This window comes from Neocloeon triangulifer, unplaced genomic scaffold (genome assembly GCF_031216515.1).
Source record: "Neocloeon triangulifer isolate White Clay Creek 2 clone unplaced genomic scaffold, ASM3121651v1 ptg000009l, whole genome shotgun sequence".
Classification (NCBI taxonomy): domain Eukaryota; kingdom Metazoa; phylum Arthropoda; class Insecta; order Ephemeroptera; family Baetidae; genus Neocloeon; species Neocloeon triangulifer.
This window is the reverse complement of record NW_026775551.1, coordinates 4,017,560-4,042,752: the sequence shown is the minus strand read 5'-3', so window position 1 is coordinate 4,042,752 and position 25,193 is coordinate 4,017,560. Positions and strand designations below refer to the sequence as shown.

Below are 25,193 nucleotides of genomic sequence, written 5' to 3'. Positions count from 1 at the left end.
GCGGCGTGGCAAAGATTGATAGCGATTTTTATATTGTGACGCATCGCGCGAAGAAATCCACGAAGGGCTTGTTGAGAAGATTGAGAAGTTCGATTAAAAGGGCGTACCAGAAAAATACAAGAAGGAAATGGTTGGCCGTCCATTTCTTTGAAGAGTTGAAAGATGTGAACTGCTATATCAGTCCATGAGGCTAATTCTCGTCGAGCAAAAAGAAACTCATGATCGCGAATATGGCGAGTCGCGATACTCAAAAGTCCTTTCTGAATGGACAGCAGACGGCGGAGCAGTGCCAGCGGTGTTCTGGACACGGCCGTCCGGGGTCTTAGAACGTGGTTTGTGACAGAATTGTGTCGTGTGGCCATCGCAAGCTGGAGGAAAAATAAAAAAATTGATTTAGGGCCGTGAAGGAGAGAGAGAGAGAGAGAAAAAAAAATTAAAGAATAAGAACCCAATTTGAAATTTTTGTATTGACCGAGAAGAATAAATAATAATAATACAAAAAAAATGCGTTATTGAAGGAAGGAGAATAATGAAGAGCCAAAAAGTATTTAAATAATTAAAAATTAATAATTTTAAACTTGCGATGAACTCACGCGCGACCGAAGGAGTAATGAAGAAGAACTGCCGTGAGGAAAAGTGGATAATGAAATGAATCGTATGACACCGCCGCGTGAAATAATTACGGAGGTGGTGGTGCATCAGGGGGTTCCGCAGAGGAGTCATTTTGCTGCGAGCGCGGTATCGCGGGTAGTGGCCGTCGTTGGTAAATTCGGTGCCTGCGGCGCGATGATTTTGGTGTCCGATTTGCATTTTGGAGGCCCCAAAGTAGGCTTGGCGTGCGTACAATGATCCACGCGAGGAGGGCAAAAGTTACCCAATGAAACAGGCCAATATAATTTGAGACAATTTGTACAAAAGACCAATCAAAAACGGTGACCGTCGCATTCTGCAGATGTGGTTCGTTAGGCAAAAATTTGTTCCAATCTTCCGAAAGTATAGCTGTAAGATTTGGAATTTTTGAAATTTGAGAAATATAGATTGTAGAAGGAAGATGAGTCCACGCGTGAGGAACAAAACGAATAGATGCCGGTTTTGTGTCAGGCCGAAGGCAGGGGAATTTTGTCTCAATAATTTTGTCAGTATTGGCGTAAAGAGAGCAATTACAAGGGAGATGCACTTGAAGGGCCCCTACCGTGGTTGCTTGTGTGGCTAGGGAGTGACGCGCGGTGCCACAATGGGCCGTCAAATTCGCTGCATTTGTAATGATAAAGTTCCTCTCGTCAATGTGCAGAATGCTAATTTGATTTGTGGAGAAACACTGAAAAGGACAATAATTTCGTAGATCATTGAGGGTTGCAGTGGGAGAAAGAAGGGCAGCAATGCATCTTTGTTCAGTTGTTGGTAAATTAATGTCATTTAAAAGGCCAAGAGATTTTTTTGGTTGGAAGGTCCGAATTGCAGAGTGAGCAGAAGTTTGAGATGAAATTGCGACGTGCGAGGGCACTTCAATTTTACAGATTTTACCATCAGAAGAAAATGGAACCGCTTGAAGAGAGTATAGTGAATATTTTTGAGTGGTAGTCAAAAGAGGAATTCGAAGGGTTAAGGTCATCGCGATAGTGCTGCGTGAACAGGAAATCAAATCGTCTGAATAATAATAATCCAATTTTGCTGTTGGAATCGCAAGCGTGTGGTTTTCTGGCTGAATTTTTTCTCGGAGTTCAGTTAAAGCTAATTTCAGTTTGCTCGGCGGTACGATCAAAGGATTCAATTTGCCAGTCGCGCACGAGGAAAAGAGTGTTTGAAGGAAATGGGAATTTTGCAAGTTGATCAAGTGCGTGAATGAGTGGAGAACTCTCACATACAGATTAAATGTATGATGGAGTAATAATTTGTCGTGAGCAGAAGTTGCCGCGGCCAAAGTGATTTTAATTCTATGAGAAATTTCCTGAATATAATTTCTCATATTTGACGCGAACTGGAAGAGTTGGCCATTATTCTGGGAAATTTTTGTGAAGGCGTTTGCGATTTCAACATTTAATTTTTTGAGTTGATCACGAGCTTGGGTGCCAGTGGGCGGCAGGTCGGCATGGGTGACAAGAGAACAACAATAACTAAAGAAAGTTCCTATGAATTCAAGTGCGCGTGGGATTCGAAAGTTAAGTTGCTCCAGGTCTGTGTCAAATTACATTTGAGTCAAATTGGCAAGTGTGTAATCTGCTCTGCTCAAAATACGTGTCAAGTTCAGAAAGGGATCTTCCGGTGGTGTGGAAACTTGATACCCAAACATAGAAGCAAGAGGGGCATATTGAGGTAATTCGATGTCAAAAACAATTGGGTAAATAGAAGTCGATGGAAACAATTGTAATTGTTTGACCAAAACCCCCGGGTGCAATTGGAATTCAGCTAGAACAATTGAGAAATAGTTAGTGATACTCAGCAGACAGACACCAAAAGTGGTGAGTCGCGGCCCGCGCGACGCGAGCATGATGAGGCGGCCCGCTTCTTTGTGTTAAAGAGTCGTGCCAGAGTGACCAGCCCCAAAACGTTGGAGTGGTCACCAGTGATTTTAGCTGACAATGAAAAAAAAATTATGCAGCGGAATAAGTTGCTGAATATGAAAACAACAAAAATTGAGAAGGAGTGCATTTTTGTGCATTATGTCGGCGGAAACAGGATGGTGTGATAATCCCGATGAATGTGCTAAACCCACGCATAACTGCAATTGTGCTATTTTAATTTGTGTTGAGCTATTTTCGTAGAAGAGAGCGGTCAGACGCTGATGTGATAAAAAAACTGCTAGTTGCAATGTCAACTGTTAGACCGCCAAACCAGGTGCAGCGGACGTGAATGTGCACCGCAGAGCCAGGAAGTCTGCATATTGCGTATGCTGACAAAGACGACAAAAAAAATTAGACGCAACTAAAAATATTAATTTGAGTACGACAATCAGAACTCATGTATCTTGAAATAAAAATTAATAATTCAACTGAAGAATGATTTTTAATAATAAAAGAAAATGCGTCAGACCCAGGAGAGAATAATTGCACAATGAGTTATGCTAAACAAGAAAAAAATCATCTTGACAAGACCAGTAAAAATAATTATTGAAAACAACATATTTGTGCGGTGGTTATGAGTGGAAATCTAATGAGTCATATAATTTGGTTACAAAAATAATAAAATGGTATATATTCATCAGAGAGAAAAAAAAATTGTAATATTTTAATACCGCAAAATGAGAATAAATAAAAAAATTATAGATTCCAGATGTACGAATGTAGTGGATGTTAAACAAGTGTAAAGAATTAATAAAAAAATTGTGTTTGAATTAAGGTAACAAATAAATAATTTGAAAACCTTCAAGATTATATAATTAATTTGCTGGCAAAATTAATTAATCTGAAAGTGATAATGATGTTTGAAATTAAGTACTAGGCTCGGTAGTACTGTGCATCTGAGAAAAATTGGAATCAAATATAAATAAAAATTTTGTTAATCCACTACATTAATTGTGTGTCTACCCGGTGGTGCGTGGAAGACGCACGATAAAAATCGTGGTGTCAACCGGGGCAAAATAGAGCTGCAGCAAATGTAGGATGTATTCTGGGGGCATTTCGTCTAGCCCACTGCAGAGGGCTGGAATCGCGAGAGAGCGGACCCCGTGGTCATGGCAATATGCTGCTAATTTCCGGATGGCAATCTGGATATTGCAAACAAACGCGTTCGGACGATGTGAAATCTTATCTTCAGATTTCCATTTTGTGACCAAATGCAGCCACGTTGTGGCGGTGTAGACACCGCGACCCTCTACTTTGACCGGCAGGATGGTGCCAGGGCGCACCTTTTCTGTCAAAGGGCGGTTAACCTTGCCATAGAGATTGACATAGGAACGTGCGAGCCCCCTATACATCCCTAAATCTGCTGCTACCGCATGTGCCTTGTACTCTGATGGCCAGCGGAACAAATCTCCTGTCACTTCGTAAATTTGACACCTAGGTCTTGGTGGCAGTAAAAAGGGACAGTCTCGCTGCAGCATGAAAACCAGTAGTTTGTACTGTTGGAATTCAGCATCGGCAGGTCCCCAAATTTTTTGGTCCATCTTAAACAAACGTGAGCACCGATAGAACTATCAAATAGGTGTTACAAAGGGACGAGTACAGAGAGGAGAGAAAAAAAAAATATTGTGATATATTAAAAAAAAATTTTAACACCAATAAAAGAAAGACTATCATGGACAGAAATTGAAGGAGAGGTTAAAGGGAATTGTTGGAACCCTTTTTTAATTTTTCCCCTAATAATATATGAACAAGTGCAGTGTATAATCAATAAAATTCTGTTTGACAATCAGAATATGTGTTCTGCAGACATCAAAAATGCAAGTGGGACTATATAACACAAATATTTCGGCTCTTTATAGAGTCGGCTGAGGCGCCAAGGCTTCCACTTTCATCAGAAAGAAAGACTACGCGCGTAGTTTTCATAAAATAATATTGCAAAAGGAATAAAATAACGATTCTAAAATTAAATCCACATGGGCCCTGTGGAATCTGATTTGATACAGGATCGTTATTAAATCCTTTAGTCTCTCTGACGGCCTGGCTAAACACAATTATGGTTGCTATTGAGCACCATTCCTCAGCTATTATTATTAATTACTTGTTAAGAATTGCACAGGTGCAGTGAAACGATGAATATGTATATTTCACACAGGCACATCACTGGCCTGTAGGAGTGTGGGTGACAAAAAATGTCATTTGAAAAAATAATTTTGTTTTGGAAATGTACAATTGAAAAAATGAAATTAATGTCCAAGCTATATAGCTGGGAATAAAACCCTATGAAAAGGTCTCGAAAGAAAATAACAACAAAATTTTTTCAAGTGCAAAGTATTTATAAGTGCAATAATCATGTTTTTATAAGTGTAATTTTCAAAGAAATTAACTGTATATGGTTGTAGTTAGGTATTTTGAGGTGCGTAGACAGATATATTTATTGAAAAAACTCAAGGAATGAGAATTTTCAGAGCTCTAGAATGAGTGCTATAAAATTTTAAAGAAAATAGTAACTAAGACCCGAGCGCGAGAAATGCCGCGCCGGCTGCTGTGAGAAGTCGTGCGAGAGGAGACCCGCTTTGCCCCTAATTGCAAAACTCCCAAATGTTTCAAAATTTATTTGCTCTAAAATATTTCCCCTATCGATGAAGGTTGACAAAATTTAATATAAGGTAACTAGAAGTGATCAGAAGGACTGTCCAAGATTTTTTTTTTTCTTTTAAGAGCAAATATTTTTGGGACATTCACTTTTTAGGGAATTTTTGAGTGAAAAATTTAGGATAGTTCATTTTTGGGCATTTGTTTTAAGGGCAAATATTGGGGATATTGGTTTTTGGACAAATGATTTTAGGGGCAATAATGGCGACTCCGCGCGAGAGCTGCCTGCCCGCTGCGACATGCAGAGCGCGATACAGCGCATGTCCCAAATCAAATCGCCAAGACACTCCGGTCGCCACGTGCTCGCGGGTGAGGCACCGCTCTTTCTCTCGGGCCACCGCGCTTCTAATAATTCTGAGCTGATATGATGTGCGCTCAGTGCCGCGGTGATTTAGGTGTTTTCTTATGAATGGAAAAAAATGAAAAAATTCATACATATAGAAGAAGAGTGTATTGACCGAAAGAGTAAAAAAAAATCTAATTTATTTAAAGTTCCAAGAAAAAATGGAATGAAAAAGTGAACTGTATTGATTAGCACTCAGGGCAAAATAGAAATATATATATATACATATAAATTACAGAAATATTTACATAAATATTTATTTAAAGTGGCCATAGTAACGCACTGAAAAGTAGGCTACTGCCACGTCTAGGTGGTAGAGGAGAAAAAAAAAAAAATGAATAGAATAATTTTATTTAAAGTGGCCATAATAGAAAAATGTTCCAATTTTTTGTATTTTTATTTATAAATTTTTTAGGAACTATTTCTCCATTTGCCACGTATTTCCAGGCATAACAACAGTTGTGCCAGGTAGCCCAAATTGAGCTAATTTGCGTACTACACACCCTAAGATGAGTCTGAGTCTAAATCAGGTGTCGCGTTAGCAGATTGCGCGTCCTGAGACTCAGGGTTTAATTCGACCGCAGCCGGAGACGAATCGCGCTCAGTCGAATTATTCCTATTTGGGACCCCTTGGGGTTGTGCATCGCGAGTGAAAAAGGGTTTGAGTCGTTCAATGTTTATGACCTCCTCCTTTGCGCCAGGACGAAGGCTCATGCGTACGCGAAACGAGATTGGACTGATGATTCCTGTTATCTCCTTAGGTCCAATATATACAGGGAGTAACTTTTTCGACAGTCCAATTTTAGCGCGTGGAGTGAAAACTGAAACCCAGTCGCCAACCTTAAATTTAATTAAGCGGCGACGCGCATCATAGCGCTCTTTGTCTTTTCGTTGCTGTTTAGAATAGTTTTTTGCAACTATCTCCTCGGCGAGAGCAAGCCGATTTTGTATGTCAATTACAAACGGGTCTCGGAAACTTTCGTTTGAAATCATATCAAAGGGGAGAATTGGCTGACGGCCGTAAACAAGAGCAAAAGGTGACTCTTGCATTGACTTATGGGTGCAGCAATTCAGGGCAAAAGCTATTTGTGGCAAACGTAAATCCCAATCTTTTTGTGAAGGACTCACGTATTTAGCTACAATTGATTTGACTGTTTTAACAAATCTTTCACATTTCCCATTTGAAGCTGGGTGATACGCACTAATTCTCACCTGGCGAGTGCCAATTAATTCGCAGAACTCAGTCATGAGCTCACCTGTAAACGCTGGGGCCCGGTCATGAACAATTTCCAAAAATAGGCCCGTTCGGCAAATGAACTGCTCAAATAGAAAAGTGGCTGTGGTTTTGGCTGTGGCATCTTTGCAAGCTCGTAATTCTACCCAAGAAGAATGGTAGTCTACTGCAACCAAGAGCATGCAATTCCTGCGAGTGGACCGGACGAATGGACCTCCGAAGTCCAGACACACCTTAATGAAGGCCGTCCTAGGTCGGTCCACTGGCATAAGACTGCCTAACTTACGTTGGGTTGATTTGTTAAAACTTTGACAAATAGGGCATGAACGGATAAATTGTTTAATATCGCGAATCATGTGAAACCAGAAAAACCTAGTTTTGATTTTGTCATAGCATTTTGCAAATGACAAGTGAGCACCGCAGAGAACATCTTCGTGCAACATTTGCATAAGCTGTGTTTTTAGCGAGTCGGGAATAAGAGGCAGCAGAAGACAGCTGCGCGGGCTCGTGCCTCGTTTGCAAACGAGCCCATCTTGCAATATAAATTGCTTATACTGACGACTTGTGTCATTTCTTTCCAACGCTAATTTAATATTTACAATTTTGTCGTCAGTTTGTTGAGCATTTTTAATATTTACAAGTTCGGTGAAAAACGCAGGAATTTCTAGTTCCGCTAAGAAATTTTCTTCATCAAACGGCAACCAATCAGCGCTGGAGCGGCTGAGAAAATCAGGACAGACATGTTTTTTGCCTGAAATATGTGCCATGTCAAAATCAAAAGCTTGGAGGCGCATCAAAATACGCCCAATTCGGCCCCAAGGGTCTTTTAATTTTGTAATGGAACAAATTGCATGGCTGTCTGAAAGTACAGTGAATTTAATTCCATTGAGGTAAAATTTGAAATACAAAATCCCCCAGGAAAGTGCGCAGCACTCTAGAGCAGCGCTTGCTAGTTTGGTTTCGGACGGCGTTGTCGCTCGGCTAGCGAAAGCAACGGGACGTTTATTCCCATGCTCGTCTAGCTGTGACAGCACCGCGCCAAACGCAATGTGGCTCGCATCAGTTTCTAAAAATGTTTTAGCCAAAGGATTAAAATGAGCCAAAATTGGGGGTTTTGAAATTTTATCTAGAAGGGTGCGAAAAGCTTCCGAGTGTTGTGGTCCCCATTCAAATTTTGTGTCTTTCTTTACCAAATCATAAAGAGGTTTTGCGATTTTTGCCATGTTTGGTATACTCTTTCTATAATAGCCAATCATCCCGAGCGCCCTGAGTAATTCTTTCACGTTCTTTGGTTCATGGAGCTTAGATAAAATTGAGATTTTGTCCGCATCCACATGCACACCGTGAGGGCTGACTGACCAACCTAAAATGCTCATTTTTTGGAACCCAAAATAGCATTTTTGTGGTTTGAATCTTAGGTTTGCTGCGTCAAACCTTTGTAAAATGATATCTAGATTTTCCAGCAATTTCTCAAAGGTTGGTGCCCAAGAAAAAACATCATCCAAATAAGAAATTACTATTTTCCATCGCAGGTCACTCAAAATGCTGTCGCCAAGATTAGAAAATGTGGCGGGAGCATTATGGAGACCGAAGGGTAGGACTTTAAATTGATAGTGACCAGAGGAAGTGCTAAATGCTGTAAAAATTTTGCTACCTTCCTCCATAGGAATTTGAAAATAGGCTTGGTTCAAATCCAGGGCCGCGAAAAAATTCGCGCCGTGGAAACTAGCCAAAATGTCAGAAATTAGAGGCAAAAAGTAGGAATTTGGGTCTGAATGTTTGTTTATGCAGCGGTAATCAATAACTAATCTAGACCCACCCCCTTTTTTGGGAATAATGAAGGCTGGAGAAGAGAATGGGCTTTCTGATGGTTCAATAATATTTTTGGAAAGCAATCTGTCAATTTCAATTCGCATCGCTTCGCGCTGAGCCATTGATTCCCTGAAGGGTTTTTGTTTGATTATAGGTCCCTTGTACCTAATAATGTGTTGTATTTTGTTTGTGGTTGGTAAATCTTCTGTGTCGTGTGGGAAAAGGTGTTTATATTTTTCCAACAGAGTGCGCATTTGTGCCTTTTGTTCATTTGACAATTCAGGATTGATGTGAATTAAATCCAAAGGGTTCCCTTTCGGCGCCTCTGAAGGAGGGTCAATTGACTGTGTTGAAATTGGGAAAATTTCAATTTCCGGAAAAGATTCTAATTTGAAAAGGTGGAAAATTTTCTGGCCCTGAAATAAGCGCTGAGGTATTCTAGAAAGATTTTTAATCCAAACATTATTTGAGCCTTGAGTTACATGAAAAATGAAACTCGGCACAAATAGATGTTTTTTAATCAGTCGCTCTTCAGGCAAAGCAAAATATTCACCTTCTGTCAAATTGTGGGAAATTGAGATTGGTACCAATTTTCTCTCAAACGCGTCAATATCGAGTGTGTGTTGTGCGCAAATCGTTGCAATAGGGCGCACTTCGTCTATTTCCTCTTCCTCTGCAGGAGGTTGCATTGTCTCCTGAGATATTGAATTTATTTTATTTACAGGTTCAGCGAAAGAGGGACCCTCTGTTGCGGGGCCAAACAAAAGAACTTTATTTTTACAATTAATGTTAGCGTTGTTCGCACTGAGAAAATCAAAACCGAGCAAAATTTTAAGTGCAAAATTCTCTACCACTGCAAATGTATGTACAAAATCCGTGTTTTGGATTCGAATTTTTTGAGAAATCAAACCTAAAACCGGAATAAGACGGCCAGAAGCGCCTCGCAGCAAAATATTTGAATTACTCTTTACTTCCTTTTTATTCACTAATTCTGCAGAGACAATACTAAGCTGCGCTCCTGTGTCCGTCAGCGCGTGAACTGTTGCGCCATTAATATTTACAGGAATTTTTAAAACATGTGGATTAGCAGAATTGTCGCAAATTGTGACTGAATTGATTCCTACACTATTTCCGCTCGATTGAAAATTATTCTCATTGCAAGTGCGAACTGATTCAAAATTTACAGAGAGGGAGCCCCCAAAATGGGTTTTAGGGAGGGGTCGGGCCCCAATTTCTAAGCCCTCCCGTCTTGGTTTTCCTTGGCCGACGGGTAATGCACATGAACGGCATACGGCGCCGCCGCCTGCGGTGCCCCTGGGCCCGCCAGTGGCGGTGCTGGAAGAGCCGGAAAGGAAGGAAATGGCGGCAACGCGTTTTGTGGGCTGGCCGGTGGATAATATTGTGCCCCGTATGTCGGCTGGGGGTTCGCGACAGCCCCCGGGAGTCCAAAGTGGCCTCCTAAATTCCTCAAATCAAATTCGCGTTTGTAGCACGTGCTCTCCAAATGGCCCGTGCGCCGACAATAATTGCAAAGCATCGTGTTGCCCGAATTATAATACATACGGCCACCGCCCCGGCCGCCTCGACCCCGGCGGCCTCCACGGCCACTCCAGCCGCCACGGCCACGAGAAAAACCACCGCGGTCGTAATTAGCATAAGGCTGATCAGGGAAGTGGTTGGGTGTCGTGTACTGCGCCACAGCCTGCACAGGTGCCGCTTGTGGGGCTGCCTGCGAGGGCACCATGGCTGCGGGAATGTGAGAAGGTCCAGAAGAGAGTTGAATGGCTGCGATGAGCTTTTCAACTTTCTTCATCAATTTTTCCCCAATTTTGCGTTCAACTTTCTTACTATTTTTGGGGAGTTTTTTATTTTTCCTTTCAACCACGGCCGCGTGAGTTGAGGAAGAAGAGGAAGAATAAGAAGAAGTCGGATATGAAGAAGACTCACTGCCGCTATCGGACGCGTTAGTTGATTCGCTGTCCGAGACGGAAACCGACTTTTTCTTTTTACTCTTTTTCTTTGATTTACTTGATTTTTTGGTTTTTCCCTTTTTCCGCCTAGAGCGGCTGGACTCCGCGTCAAAGTCACTAGGAGGGCAAACTTTCCTCCGGTGTTCCAAAATGAGTTGATTTAGCGCCTGATCCTCTGCCCGCGCAATAAGTTCACCAATTGTAGTGGGAGAACCGATTCTATCCAAAATTGAGGGATGCAAATTATTGCAAATTAGGCGAATCCGCCTTGACTCTAGCATATGGGGGTCAACTCTATTGATCAAAGACAACATTTCCCCTACAAATTTGCGTGAATTTTCACCTCGTTTTTGGAACCTGGAGTAAAGTTCTCGCTCCGCCACATGTGCATCAGACTGCACATGTTGTGAATTTTTTAAGTCTGTCAAAAATTGAGCGAGCGTCACATTCGCGTTCGCCGGGTCTTCCTCATAGCCTTGTAGCCACTCCGATGCATAGCCCGTCAATTTGCACTTTAAAATATTAAGTGCTTCAGAGTCAGACCATTGATTGGCCGCTCTGACCCTATTGAAATGTGTCAAATATTCTCCGATACTTTGTTTGCCTTTGAAGAAGGCGAGGTCAATCGGCCGCGCACGGCTCGTAGGCTGATTTGCCATTTTATTTCCCGATTGAGAATTTTCGTCTCTATTGGTACTCGTGTCACGAGATTTGATTACTAACGGTTCAAGGTTAGGGACCGCAGGAGTTGAGCTACGAGGAATTTGCTGCTCAACAAGTTCCTCAGAAGGTGGCTCGTCCTGCACATCAATCAAACCGAACTGATTTGTAATCACCTCGATTTCGTCCTCTGATTGAGTGCCAATTATCTTACGCAGGGCATCAAGAGTGCCAACAGAAGTGTTTTCCACTTGTGCAAGATAATCAGACGGGGTAATATAAGGGGATAGGGAAGGGGTTGCAGCTTGTGTGAACGGCTGAAATTCGAGACTTTGAAGCTCTAAATAATCAGCTCGAGAGGAGGGTCCTGGCTGGTTTATGTCATAAGTTTGGTAGGCCAGGGTTGGGCCGATTTGTTCATAATCGCCCCCAGGAGGTGGAGAGTTTAAATTTCCCCTGGAGGGAAATAATAAACTACGGGAGGGATCGTCTCCGGAGGAACTTGACTCATCTAGATTTAAATCTTCCTCCGCCTTTGATTTACGGGAAAAAAGTTTTTTGGTTTTCTGAAGAACAGAAAGAGAGATATCCAAAAATCCTCCCTTGCTCCTGGTTGATAGAGCGGGTGAGTCGGGAATGTGAGGAACCGATTTGCCCCTTTTTGGTGGCATGGGGAAAATCAGTTTTCCCAAGGGAAAAGCACCTATGCCGGAAAATCGACATTTAGGAGGCAGAAAAAATGGAACGGGGAATTTTATTAATGTCCCATTTTTTTATCTCTAGTCCCTTATTTTAAATAAGTGGAAAAGAGACATCTCGCCGGTGCCTCCAGATGTCAGAGTTACGCCCTGACGGTGCTAGATCCTATGGGAATAGTCAATTAAACAAATGTGATACCCAGGGAAGACATTGTTATTATTAAATATCCAAAGACAGTTATTACATAAATACCTTTAACGGAGGTGATACTTGAGAACGTCCGCGTGGGTTCGTCCCGTGGTGATGAGTGACGCCGCCGTCACTCATCACATACTAGGTGCTCATTTTTGCTTATTGTGCGCTCCCGGTGAGTGGGAGTAATTTATCACTAATTTACTGGGGAGCGCACTAATTCAAATCCTGACACATTTATATATTACTTTTTTCTCTCTCTCTCTCTCAGTCGGTAACGTTTGCCACAGGCGGAAATTCTCATAACGTCATATAAGGAGTTGCGTGCTGAAATATGGAAGAGAGATGAAAGTCACCTTAAAAAGCATCCTAAATTGAGTGTAATATATGGCGTTGGAAATTATTAGCCGTGACAAATTCCACCGCTCAACAGAGACTAATGAAAATTGTCAAATTTCTAAATACAAACAGCGTTTCAACACCATTAAGTATAATACGCGCCTCAGGCCAAAGATATTAAAAAACGCGCCTCTTTTTCATAAAAACATATTTACAAAAAGTGCTGTGAAGGAAATTTTGTGCGTCCCTCTCGAGAGAGAGAGAAAAGACGCGCCGCGTGAAGAGGGCCCTGCATTATAAAAAGTTGTCAAAAATCCACTAATTTATACCTCGTTTAACCAGTTGGAGAGCTCAAGCTGTGACCGAGGTGTTAGCTTCGAATTCCAAACAAATTTTTACTCATCCCTAATTCATTCATTCCTTTCGGTGGCCAGCAGGAAAAATATATTTCGGAGGTCCATTAAAATCGTCTCGCGTTCCGAACTGCAAATAAAATTATATTATTTGAGAAACATTCGCGCATATTTTCTTGAACGCATGAACTCTGAAAATTTTGATCTCCTCTGGCCGAACATAAATAAATTTGACATGATCGCGAGAAGAGGAGTTTACGGCTGGCACATTTTGCTGGCATAAATAAAATTTAGTTTCGTATCTATTTCAGTATATTTGGCTCTAAATTTGAGTGTGCGTTAAATATTTTATCCGCTCTTGTATGCATAATGTACACCTGCGCGCGTTTAAATATAAAATTGCTCGCAGCATATGCAGGCGGCGCATTTCAATACATTCCAATGATAAGACAAAATACACAGATTATATATGGAAATTAAAAATTATATATTCTCACATATGACCTACACTTCAGAAGACGTTGGTCGAGTCATAATTGCTATACTTCAATTTTAATTTCATACAATTTTTGAATTTTTGTTGGATTTTTTATGTATAGACAAACTAAATTTTCCTCTTTATAAGGTTTGTTGAATTTTATATTAACAGAATAAAACCATATCTCGTTATTACGGCAATTAAGTGAATTGACCGTGAGAAATAAGAACGGAATTAATGATAATCCCCAACAAAATAAAATGTAAAAGGAATTCGCAAATTCAATTCTCAAGCTGTGCGTCCATCCAGCCAAATTACGCGAATTGATTGGCCCATTGTGGCTGTAACAGTTTGCGTGTGGCCGCGCGAATCGTCGATTGCTTTATTGTTCGTTCTCGATAGAGACATACACACGTTCACCAGAAATTAATAGTCTCGCGCGCAGTCGGACGCGTCAATAAGACTTATTGGGTCCGCGTTCAATACATTAACATTACATTACGTTGGAATTTTACAAGAAGAGGATGCACAACTTGAATGAGAAAGAGAGATAATGGTCGTGGGGAAGTTATTGCCTTCGAGGTGGTCTCTCTCTATAGCATTGTATTTGGCACCACCTGCATTATTCACACGAAACTGATACAAACACAGCACTATGGAGAGGAATTGTGGAGGTTGCTTGGTGCGGTGGTTGCGCGCTGGTGGATGAATATAACGAGACACGAAATTTATGACCTGCTGAGGACTCGCATTTATAACACCTCAAGCCTCAGGAATGAAAGATTTCTTATTTATCCTGGCTACGTGGCGAGCTATTCAATGTGTGGGTTTTGATATTTCTTGCATTTTTCTTTTGGGAAAAGAGAAAATAAATTATTTCCGACTAAAATTTGAAATGGATTAATCGGTTTTTATATGAAACAATTGAAATAATTTTTTTTTTCAATTTTCCAAAGAAAAGGTATAATCTAATAATATTAAACCAGTCAAAAAAAAAGACAAATTAATTTTTTGACACTGTCTTGAGACCACCAAAGTAAGACAAAACTATTAAATTTAATTAATAAGGAAATTAAAATTCAAAACAAATATATTTTTAATTTAAAATCAAAGTATATGTAAATTGATTATAATTAACTTATTATTGTAATGAATATATTTATTATTATTTTAAAATTTTAAAAAGTTCATTATGTGTGCAGTTTTTATTTTAAAAATCTTTATGTTATTGTAAAATTTAAAAGTAAGATTTTAAAAAATTTTAAAATCAGAAATTCGTTATTCACTTTGAAAAGAAGTACAAAAAAAATGATTGTAAGGTGATTAGCTGTTAATACCTATGACAAGGAGCTCCAATAAACCGATAACCATGAGAAGAAAAAAGTTGATTCATTGTGGGATCGGCAGGGTGAATGGTTTGGTCCATTGATGATGCATCCGCGCGCGGCGCAGCAGGTGCATAATAAAAATTCCTTGGATTTTTTAGCCGGGCGAGCAGGAAGGAGTCATCAGGTCTGGCAGGACCTTTATCTTAAGCTGCTCATCTCGGCCACTCACTCAGCATCTCTCGATCCCCAGCTCTCTTTCTCATTTATTTTAATTTTTACGGCGCGCACCACTCAATCTTTCACTCGCTCCGCCTAATCTGATTTGAGAACCAGGTGCCTTTGTTGAGCTGCTGCTGATGAATGACCCGCTGCATCAGTTCGCTCCAGGTGGATTTTGGCTCAAGGAAAAATACGCACCCTCATCAACCCGTGTGTGTGTCTCTTTTTCTCGTATTTATTCGAACGCGCCTCCACGGACACCCCGTCAAACAGCAGGGGCGGCAGATAAATTTTCCCTCTCGGCCCATCATACTTTTTTTTATCACCAATCATTTACTGCTGCTTTTTGTTTGCTTTTAAAAATCGCTTTTTCGGAATTTGTTGCATGAATGGAAAACACCCACGCTTTGTCTTCGAAATTCCTGGCAGCTCGTTTCTCTTCGTTAAGAGCCTCAGCATTAAATTCCAGTTGAAGGTTTTCTTTCGCAAGTTTCAAAAATTTCCATGAAATGCAAAACGCACGCTTTTGTTATATGTGATATACTTTCCATATCCGATGGCAAACGTAACTGTGTCCCACATCCGTAACGGGGAAGAGCTGAAATGAAAATTGCGTCAGATTATGTGCAAACGTGCATAGAGTGAGCGTGTCCTGTCCACCTCTCCTGTTGCGAATTCAAGCATATTGAAAATTCGCAACAGAAAGTATTAAATGATGAGAAGTGGTTTGATTTTTATCACAACCGTTTTAATAATATGGTCCATTTCAAGTGAGGTATGCATACACCTTATTTCATAATTTGCTCTGCTATTTTAAAATCAATTCTGCTTCGAAATATTTTGTTCTGTCAGTGTTTTGAAATTCACGGGAAAGAGACTCCGGTGCAAACAAAAAATTTAATCAACAAGGTATGTGATACAGAATTCTTATTTAATAGGATTAAATTAAAAATTTTGTTTACTCCTAATTTGAAAACCAAGTATAAATGAATTCGTAAAGGAATTATTGCAATTCATATATTAATTAAAATATATTATAAAAAAAAAATTACAAGTTTATTGAATAACAATATCATCTCGAAATTTTTAAAATATTATCATAATTTCCACAGACAAAATTCATTGCACCAGAAAAGGGAATTATGCGAAAATCCGGCAGAAATGTGAAATGTACCGATTAAATAAAAAAATTCTGAAGTTATTTATTGCTTGTTTTCAGCTTCATCTCAGAAATCAAAAAAGAATAAAAGGCAGCTTGTAATAAAATGCTGCGGGGGGAAATCATGCACGGTGTTTTCATCACAAAAGCAAAACCAGACAATGAAGACTGAAAGCAGAAATACTCGACAGCAAAGTACGGCTAAAGTTTTTGTCAAGCAGGAATCAACGACAATTGAGTCGCAAAGTCCGAAGACTGAAATTAACTCGCAGACAGAACAGGTAACTGAAGGGACACAACCACAAGAAATCGTCGAAACCACCTCAGAAACTTTTGGTTTGACTTCATACTTTTTTTAATATTATTTAGGGAAAATTTTATTTTTGTAATAAGAACAAACTACCGAAGAGGGACAAACTTTTACCGCATCAGCTATTAACACTGATTTGCCAAGTGTGATATTGACTCAAGACATACCCAGTATCACAACCACATTAAGTTTAATTAGTGAAGTTGTTTCAACTACAACCACCACCATTCCAACCACCGCAACCTCCACAGTTCCAATCACAACCCAAGTATTTAATTAAAAATTATAAATTCTATGCCAGAACCATATTTTGACTTTTCAAATTTAAAGCCACCTTGTTCCTGTCCAAAGAACTGCGATCCACAAGTATTTGTTTATTTTTTATTCCACCTTCAATAAAAGTAAGTTGGAATCTTTCAGAAAAATTTGACAGACGCAGATAACCAGATCATAGGTTTTTATTTAAAATATAAATATGAGATTTTAAATTATTTTATTTGAAGATCCGGAAGTTTATGGAGCATGGGAAAATGTTGGAAATACAACATTTATTTTTGGAGGCGAGCCTGTAATTTGAATTTCGTTAATACACAAAACAGGGCTGTTATAAAAATCGCGTAATTAATATTTCAGATGGTGTGGTTGAGTGCGTGGCAAAAATGCTGCAGCCTTGGAATGAAGCCTATCAGCTTTGAATCAATTCAAAAACTTGGTTCTGTAGGCGAGAAATTCAAAAGTATAATTTTTACTAAAATTTAAAAGATGGAAAATGTAATTTATTTCCAATTCATTAATTTAGATTGGCCGCATAATTCAAGGTTCTGGACAAGTGGCACATCAATGGGGTGCACCAATGGCACCTTTGTGTGGTGCGCAAATGACAACCGAAATTTTGAAAATGGAATGTGGCATTCTAAGAAGCAACCGGCCGAACAGCAAGTTTCGGGGGACGTTTGCGTCAGCGCTTCATTTGAAAATGGTGCGTTTCTTTTGAGGGACCAATTGTGCTCCAAACGATTTGCTTTTGCATGCGAGGTAAATATATAAAAATATAAAAAAATTCAATTTTCGTGACACGTACGGAATGGCAAATGCGCAGAGCTTGATGCAAAATCCTGGTGAGTTTCTGCAAAACGGATGTCCTGCCTCGGGGCTTTGCAATTCACAGGACGTAATATTCGATTTTTATTTTAAATTTTCCTCTGGCATCAAAATTGATCAAAATCATGATAAATGCGAAATTTTTTTCCAGGTTAAAATACTTACCAGCAATGGACTCACTCAAGGTAGTGACATTAGATTTTTTTCTTTTTTTCAATACTCTTATGTTTTTACATATAAACCACTGTTCTTTGAGATATTAGATAAGCGTTTTTGAAGTGTTGCCATTTTTATAGAGACAGGGCCAATGAAAGGAACGTTTCAAGCACGATGCGGGAAATTTTACTATTTCTCAAGAGTGAAAGTATCTTTCAATATCCGTTTTTAATTTTTTCATTTATTATATCTTTTAAAAAGAAAACGTGGGAAAATGCAAGAAATTACTGCTGCAGCATGGGAATGGATTTGGAGAGCCTGTATTTATCTGAAAAGAGGGAATGCATAGCTCAAATCTTTAGAAGTTTGCAGTTTTTAAATTTATGCCTCTGAAGTTCTATCTAATTATGTCTTGAATTTTGAATTCAGAATTGCCAGCCAGATTGAATGATACAGATTCTTACTGGAGTTCTGGAAGATCAACAAAATACCCCGGAAAGCATTTCTGGTGCTCGGCAGACATGTATTTTTATCGGCAAGAGATACTTTGGGGCTACGGATTTCCGAAAAAAGAGCACGACTGCGTTTTCCTATCATTCAACAAAACTACAAATGTCACTGAACTTGGAACAGCACCTTGCGAGGAGGAAAAATTATTTCTTTGCTCGGTAATCTATTTTTTTTAAACTAAAATTATGATGCTGAATGAAAAGAAATTTTAATCAGGCAGGTTCAAACAATAACACTGAAGCAGTAAAGAAATGGTGGGAATGCAAGGAAACATACGGTCTATACCATGGTTAATATAAAAATCCACCAAAGAAATATTTTTATATTGAAGTCATCGTGGTTTTATGTTTTTGGTCACAGATGAAGAAGATATACTTTTAACCTTCACGCCAACAATGCCGGCGAATCATCTGCTTGTAATGTTTTATTAAATGCATATTTTTCAATTAAATAATTATGCTTAAATTTTTTTGAAGTGTTACGCGAGATGTATTGGCCAAAATTACAAAAAAGTTAATATCAAGATTGTTTTCTTGCATAAATTTACATATTTTTATTATTCAGTTTCTGGACAAGAAGCCAAATGGACAAAACATTTTGAGACTTTTTGAAGATGCATTGAAAAATGAAACTGAATTGCAATCGGCCTATGCAGCCTACGAAAAGTGCACTAGCATAAGTAATTTGCTTATTTTCCTTTAAAGATTGATTTTTAATTGTTATACCATTAATTGAAAGCAAGCAACAACCGCTGCGATTCTGCCTACCTTATTTTAAGGTGCGTTTTAATGACGCAATATCAGATGGTCCAGTATTTGATGGCGTACACTATAAAAACGGCCACCAACAATTACGTAGGAATACCTTTAAAAAAAAATTAACTAATTTCAAAAACTCATTTTCAAACCGACAATAATAAAAAAAAAAAAAAAAAAATTAATATTTTCATCATTAACTAAAAAATTTATTCTTACTTAGTTTCCATCTACGTTGATGTGCGAGCCAAATTATCAGTACTGCGACGTTAATTATTTCTGCGCCAAAAATGTAAATAAATCATATATTTTTAATATTTTAAAGCATTATTTTATTATATGCACAAATTTTATATGCAGAGCACTCTAGTAGATCAGCTGAAATCAGCAGGGAAAAGTCAGATTTAAAATTAAATTATTATTTTATATCACCTGATTTAACTTAAAAATTTTGCTTCATAGATGAAATTGGAAAATTAGTTACTGTGTCCAACGGTGCAAAATATTTTGTTGGGAGGAACAATTCCGGCTTTCCAAAATTGGTATGTTATAATAGAGAATTGTTTTAATGATCATTATTCAATTTCTTTACAGTCGTACGAGGTTACTTATTCGTACTGCTGTTCTATCGGAATGAAGCTTTTAGAAGTTGAAAATGTTACTGAACTTGAAGCTTTATTGCTGCTTGATCCAACTTGTAATCGCATTAATTCTAATCTTGTAAAAATTAACTTAAAAAAAATTAAATTAGTACGGCCTGATATTTGGACTACGGTTGGTCCAATCAAGGAGAATGAAAACGGAGATTTGTCCTTCTGGTGTTCCTCGGGTGCGAAAATACCGGAGACACTTTTTCCAATGAAGAAAACGCCGACAGATCCGTGCTACAAATCAAGCAAATGTTTATTTCTACGAATGATGTCTGAAAATATGGCTCCGGAAAATTCACTGCATTATAGTGATTGCGAATCAACTGCAGTTCAATTCTTCTTGTGCAAATAATTTTTATCGTTGAAATTATTGGCTTGAAATAAAATAGTCAGCAAAAATCATGTTCACGGATAATATAAAATTTCAAATTTGATCTTATATTGTCAGAGGAATTATACCGATGATAAAACCAACTATGAGATTATAGAAAATTTTCGTTTTGTCGACACTGATTTAAATTTTAGTTTGGATTTTATGGTAAAATATTATGTAAGATTTATTTTTTATTAATGTGGAAACTGGCTGGGGAAAAATTTGTTTTGAAAGCTTTTGTTTGTGACACAATCTTTATCAATAAACACAATTTATTGTCAAAATCTTGTAATTTTATCTATCACAAGTATTAAGATTTGAGAACAAAACTGCCAATTTTTTTTATAGAAATCATATTAAGTTTAAAACTTTCACGACGAAAACAGACTATTAGTCATAAACGATCGAGGAAATTTTGGAGGAAAACCTCAAAATGCTCGCGCGGCAACCATTCAAATTAGCCACGGATCATTATCAGCTGAGGCCGAGCGCGATTAAATTCAAATTAAAAGAGCTGTGAAATAGGCGTGCAAAGCATTAAATCTCCTTGTGGTGCTCAAAAGCGGTTCTTTCTCAAAGGCGAGAGAAGAGATGATGCTTGTGTGGCCAATCGCTAATAAGGCCGGTCTGCTACGTGCATATATGGATTTTATAAAGTGTTGTACATACCACACGTAAAAGCCAACGAAAGGGTTAAGTGGCTGTTAATCACAATCAAAAGGTAAACTTTTGCATTTGTTTTAATTCAAAATTTTGATACAGTCATGTGATGAGATGGCAAAAAGATATTTTTATTTTTTCAGTCTCTTATTTGATTATAGTGAAATTATATAGAAGGTATTTTTTTAAGACGTGTATATAAAAATTCAATACAGGAGTTTCTGTATTAACTTTAATGGCAATTAATTATGAATTGTAATATTTTTCTATTTATTCTTTGCAATATTTCATCTATTTGAAAAGAAGCAAATTGAAAGGAAATCAAAATTGATAATAAAAATAAATAAGTTGATATTGATAAATTGATATTAATATTAAAATTTTATTAAACGTATGCAAGTCTGATCATGGGGCTCGTAGTCTCTACTAAATTTCATCCCCCATAAAATAATATTGGATGTAATCCCATAAAAAATAGGAAAATTCTCAAAGTTGAAGCTATTGATTTAAAATTTAATTTAAAAAATTCAAAAAAATTAATGGCGTTTGTAGACTTTACCTTTGCAAAGGTGCAGTTAAGGCAGTTATTGCGTGCCCCCTGCGGGGTTGTGTTTTCCTCTGGTGATCGTGGGTGGGCGAAAAGGCAAAAGTTTATATGCGCGAGCATAGTGTCATGATATTCATTCTTTTCACAGGCGCGACCAGCACGCACAGCTCAAACTCGTAAAGAATATAAGAGCAGAGTGAATGAGACACATTTCCAGTGTATAACACACGCGAACTTCGGAGCATCTTTCTACTTTTTGTGTCTCATCCTCTGCCATTCACGCGACAGAGGGCAACAAAAAGATCAAGAGAGGCTGGCGCGGTATTTCGCCGAGTCATTCACGCTGGAGCATCTCTCTGTGCTGCTCATATATAGAGGCGCGTTCGTTTTTTTCCACTTCAATACCTTGGCTATTAGCAAGTGATTTATCACCTCGGGCACAATAATAGCCGGGTAATTGTGAGCTGTTTTGACACCTTTTGAGCGGCGCACAAAAATATTTTCACCTTTTACTTTTGTGGACATTTATACCAGAAAAGTTATATTTATAGACGAATGATGATTCTGTGCGTTTATTGTATGTACGAGACTTCTTTTGCTGCTGCTGCGGCGGCGAAATTAACCTAATGAATGTCACACCGAGGGTTATTATTATCCACGTGTTTGTGCCGCGTTTGAGCACCTGGAATTATTGGAGCAGATGTTTTCCAAGAACGCTCTATTGTGAGAGCGAGCAGCGCGCCGTGCATATCATTAGTAAAGTAGGAACAGCCGATTTCGTGTTGCGGCAGCGTCAAAAAGCGCCGACTTCTTGTAAAACACTCAAATTAGCAGCGGATTTTCGCACGATTTTAACAGCAGTTGGCTTTTGCTAAATGAAATGTAATGTCAAAGGAAAAAATAATATTTATGTACAAACGACAACTCCTTAAATTCTGAATTATTCTCATGTTTACCTGAATTTGAATAATATATTTCCTACGAATTTCATACACACGTTTAATTTATTGAGCTTTAATGAATTTACCATCATTAATTTTAACTAGTACTTTAATCATCAAACATCAGTTTCAACTAACATATTTCATTATTTATAATATTTGGATACTAAATATATGAACTGCAGCTTTATTAATAAGTTTGCATGAAGATTAATTTAAAGACTAGTCTAATTAGCAATGATGTGAGACGTAAAAATCAATAAATTAGATTATGCTAATAATGGAAAAAATTATATAATAAGTATTAAAAAAAACTATTTATTCTATTAATGGAACTAATACAGAAATTTATCAGCTTTAAATTATTACAAATAATATCTTTATCAAATTCTAAATAAAAATGTAATTAAAAAAATACAACTTACATGAATTTAACTTTATATATTCAAATAATCAATTATCCCATTAAAAAAAAAATAAATTTTTAAACAAATGAACAACAATGTTCTTTTTTGACCGTGAAATGAAAGGATTTTTTATTTCTGGTGCTCGATGTGGCCCTTTAAACTGATGCGTCCCTCGTACGTTTCTGCACATCACACGAGGCAAAGGGCATGGACATGGTGGAATGGAACAGATTTCCGCTTCAGCAGCGTTTCGGGGGAGCACTCGTCGGGGAGTTGCGAATAAATTTACCCCGGCGCAGAGAGGATCACGCGCTGTGCTGGGCTTTCACTGCAATTATGGAGAACAGCGATGAAACTGAAAATTTAGATAAAGCTGCTTTGCACAGCAATATTGCGCCGCTGTGCCGGCTTTAAACACACATTTATACCACTTTATCCACGTGCCACGGGGAATAAACGTGTTAGATAAAATGTATAAAATATATACCCTGCGAAATTCAGTGGGCGGCCCTCGCTGCTCGCAAAGTACATTATGTGCAGCGCGTTCACTCGGCCCGCTGGCTCGGCACATAAAGAGTATTATGGTGGCGCTTCGCAGGGTTGTTTTAGGGTCGGCGAGCAAAAACGCTCGGGGCTGTCATTCCCCATTTCGGTGGCAAGAGCGCTATCGCCCCTGATGAGCGGTGACACCAGCCACAGGCCAATTTTGATATCGCCCGAGCTGCCGCCGCTTCCATTAACAAAATTCGTTCAGCGCCCGCCTTACTTTTCTCAATTGTGCATATTTATTTTTCTAATCCTACCAACAATAATGAAAGACAGAATTTAGCTGCACATCATAATTTGTACCATTTGTACTTTACTCTAAAGGTAAAGGATCCGTCAGTTCATTTTTGAATAATTTGATGAATGGCCAAATATATCGCATTTTGCTATTCTTCTGTTACAAATAATTTTGAATAAAGCAACAAAACAGAATATAATTTTCATTAATTTTAGTACCATTTTGATGTCACATGACATAACTTATTTGCTTTTTTTTTAAATTTACTGTATACAATTGAGTACATGGATAACATGAATCAGAAAATTAATGATCTTTAGAAACGTGTATAAAAAAATTTAAAATTTATATTCCATTAAAAAGATTTATAAAATTATTTAGTTTTAAATAAAAAGACTATTTAAAAAAAAAAAATATTTTCTATATTTGCAAAAAAAACTTCTTTCCCTTTTATCTAATTGCTTGGAAATCTATAATTTTCTACTTCAAATATCCCTGACAAAAACTACGCTAAAGGTTTTGCTCGAAATAATTAATGAAATTATTATTGTAATATGAAAGTTATTGAAATTTATTAAATTTTTTAATAGTATTTGTAGTCTCCTAATTTCAGGACCACTGCGCCATCATCAGGGCTGCTGACTTTTATCATTTGCACTTCCGTTGCTTTTCCCTCTGCCGATGCGTGGACAAATCGATGGGGTTTACGCCTGTCATTCGGCGTGGCGGTGATAATTTTTCCCATCTCGTCGATTGCGCCATGAATTATTGATAACGTACACCGGTTTGATGGCGGCACATTAAAGTGCGGCCGTAACGAGGTGTGGGCAGCCCTCGCTCGATCCGAATTCGCACTCGCACACGTCCCATGCGAGCCAAGGTATTCAGCAGCAGCTTGGTTTGCACCATTGGGAGGCTCCCGGGTCAATTCTCGCGTCGCTGCCATCGGCCGGGCCTCAAAGGGGTGACCACGACCATGCACCCTGCGTGCTGCCGAATTCAATCTCGCGTCAACAGCACATACAATATATTGTGACCCCCTAAACGCACGCTCATGGTGAACTGTGAACTGACTTGAATCATAAATGAGCTTAACGCAGTTTAATTCTCCGAGCAGGATGTTCTTCTAATAACAGATTTTTAAAATGAAAATTGTACTAGAATCTATTAATTTTATTATCAAATAATAATTATTGAAAATTAATTATGTTAAGTAAAATATGTAAAGAAATAAAACAACGATTGCAGCATAAAATCATATTAAATTCACAAAAATGGTTTTTATAATTTTTGAATTTTTAAACAATTATAAAACTTAATTTTTTTTATTTTTAAATAATTTTTTGTTAAGAGATTTTTATTAAATTTCTTTATTATTACAAGACAAAAAACATTTAATCATTTAAATTAATATTATAGATATAATATTAAAAAATATATAAATAATGATATAACGACCATTGCTTTATATCATTGACATTATATGGTTATCATCATATGAGTTTAAGGCGCAATTTCTCTTTTACCTGGTGATGAAAAATTTCATATTATAATAATTGTATGCTAAATAATCACTGCCAATGAGAATAATAAATAGAATATTGACCATGCATCCAAAAATTTGATCAAAATACATTAATCTCTTCCTCATAATTATCATGATATATACATAAAAAAATATGTATAGATTATTTTTATATGAGTGTAATTTTTTGTTTATTGTTTTTTTTAATAACCAATACATATAAATAACTTATCACTGATTTATATTTTTATTTAAATTCTCCTTTTCATGATTTTGCAGATGTTGTAAATGACGACTGATCTATTTTCCTTCCATCTTTTTTAAAATTTATATTGAAGAATTCACAGAACACGTGTTAAAATATATGCATTTTTTTAAATGCAGAACTCAAGACATAGAACACGTTTTCAAATTGGTATAAATATTTCAGAGTGCTATCTTTCCTCTATTTTACACATCTCCGTGGCGCGATAAA

The 25,193-nt window shown here is 37.8% G+C and overlaps 1 protein-coding gene across 6 annotated transcripts in view; it reads left to right on the top strand.

Moving 5' to 3' along the window:
* LOC132195453 (uncharacterized) overlaps window positions 1-20,704 on the top strand; it is a 31,523-nt gene extending 10,819 nt beyond the window's left edge. For 2 of the 6 annotated variants that reach the window (XM_059617464.1, XM_059617465.1), the window contains exons 4-27: window positions 15,693-15,749; window positions 15,953-16,010; window positions 16,060-16,335; window positions 16,393-16,577; window positions 16,640-16,675; window positions 16,730-16,763; window positions 16,813-16,877; window positions 16,943-17,045; window positions 17,109-17,344; window positions 17,409-17,480; window positions 17,562-17,595; window positions 17,707-17,774; window positions 17,828-17,930; window positions 17,996-18,234; window positions 18,293-18,365; window positions 18,437-18,492; window positions 18,553-18,588; window positions 18,641-18,755; window positions 18,815-18,930; window positions 19,055-19,123; window positions 19,192-19,228; window positions 19,294-19,373; window positions 19,426-19,528; window positions 19,583-20,704. In XM_059617464.1, the coding sequence (XP_059473447.1) occupies window positions 15,693-15,749; window positions 15,953-16,010; window positions 16,060-16,335; window positions 16,393-16,577; window positions 16,640-16,675; window positions 16,730-16,763; window positions 16,813-16,877; window positions 16,943-17,045; window positions 17,109-17,344; window positions 17,409-17,480; window positions 17,562-17,595; window positions 17,707-17,774; window positions 17,828-17,930; window positions 17,996-18,234; window positions 18,293-18,365; window positions 18,437-18,492; window positions 18,553-18,588; window positions 18,641-18,755; window positions 18,815-18,930; window positions 19,055-19,123; window positions 19,192-19,228; window positions 19,294-19,373; window positions 19,426-19,528; window positions 19,583-19,833 (2,502 nt within the window). In that variant the 3' untranslated portion in view covers window positions 19,834-20,704. Of the gene's footprint in view, window positions 1-14,513; window positions 15,750-15,952; window positions 16,011-16,059; window positions 16,336-16,392; window positions 16,578-16,639; window positions 16,676-16,729; window positions 16,764-16,812; window positions 16,878-16,942; window positions 17,046-17,108; window positions 17,345-17,408; window positions 17,481-17,561; window positions 17,596-17,706; window positions 17,775-17,827; window positions 17,931-17,995; window positions 18,235-18,292; window positions 18,366-18,436; window positions 18,493-18,552; window positions 18,589-18,640; window positions 18,756-18,814; window positions 18,931-19,054; window positions 19,124-19,191; window positions 19,229-19,293; window positions 19,374-19,425; window positions 19,529-19,582 lie in introns of those variants that run through there. The other 4 variants (XM_059617462.1, XM_059617461.1, XR_009441642.1 and 1 more) reach the window with 4 other exon arrangements.
* Window positions 20,705-25,193: the final 4,489 nt, after the last annotated feature.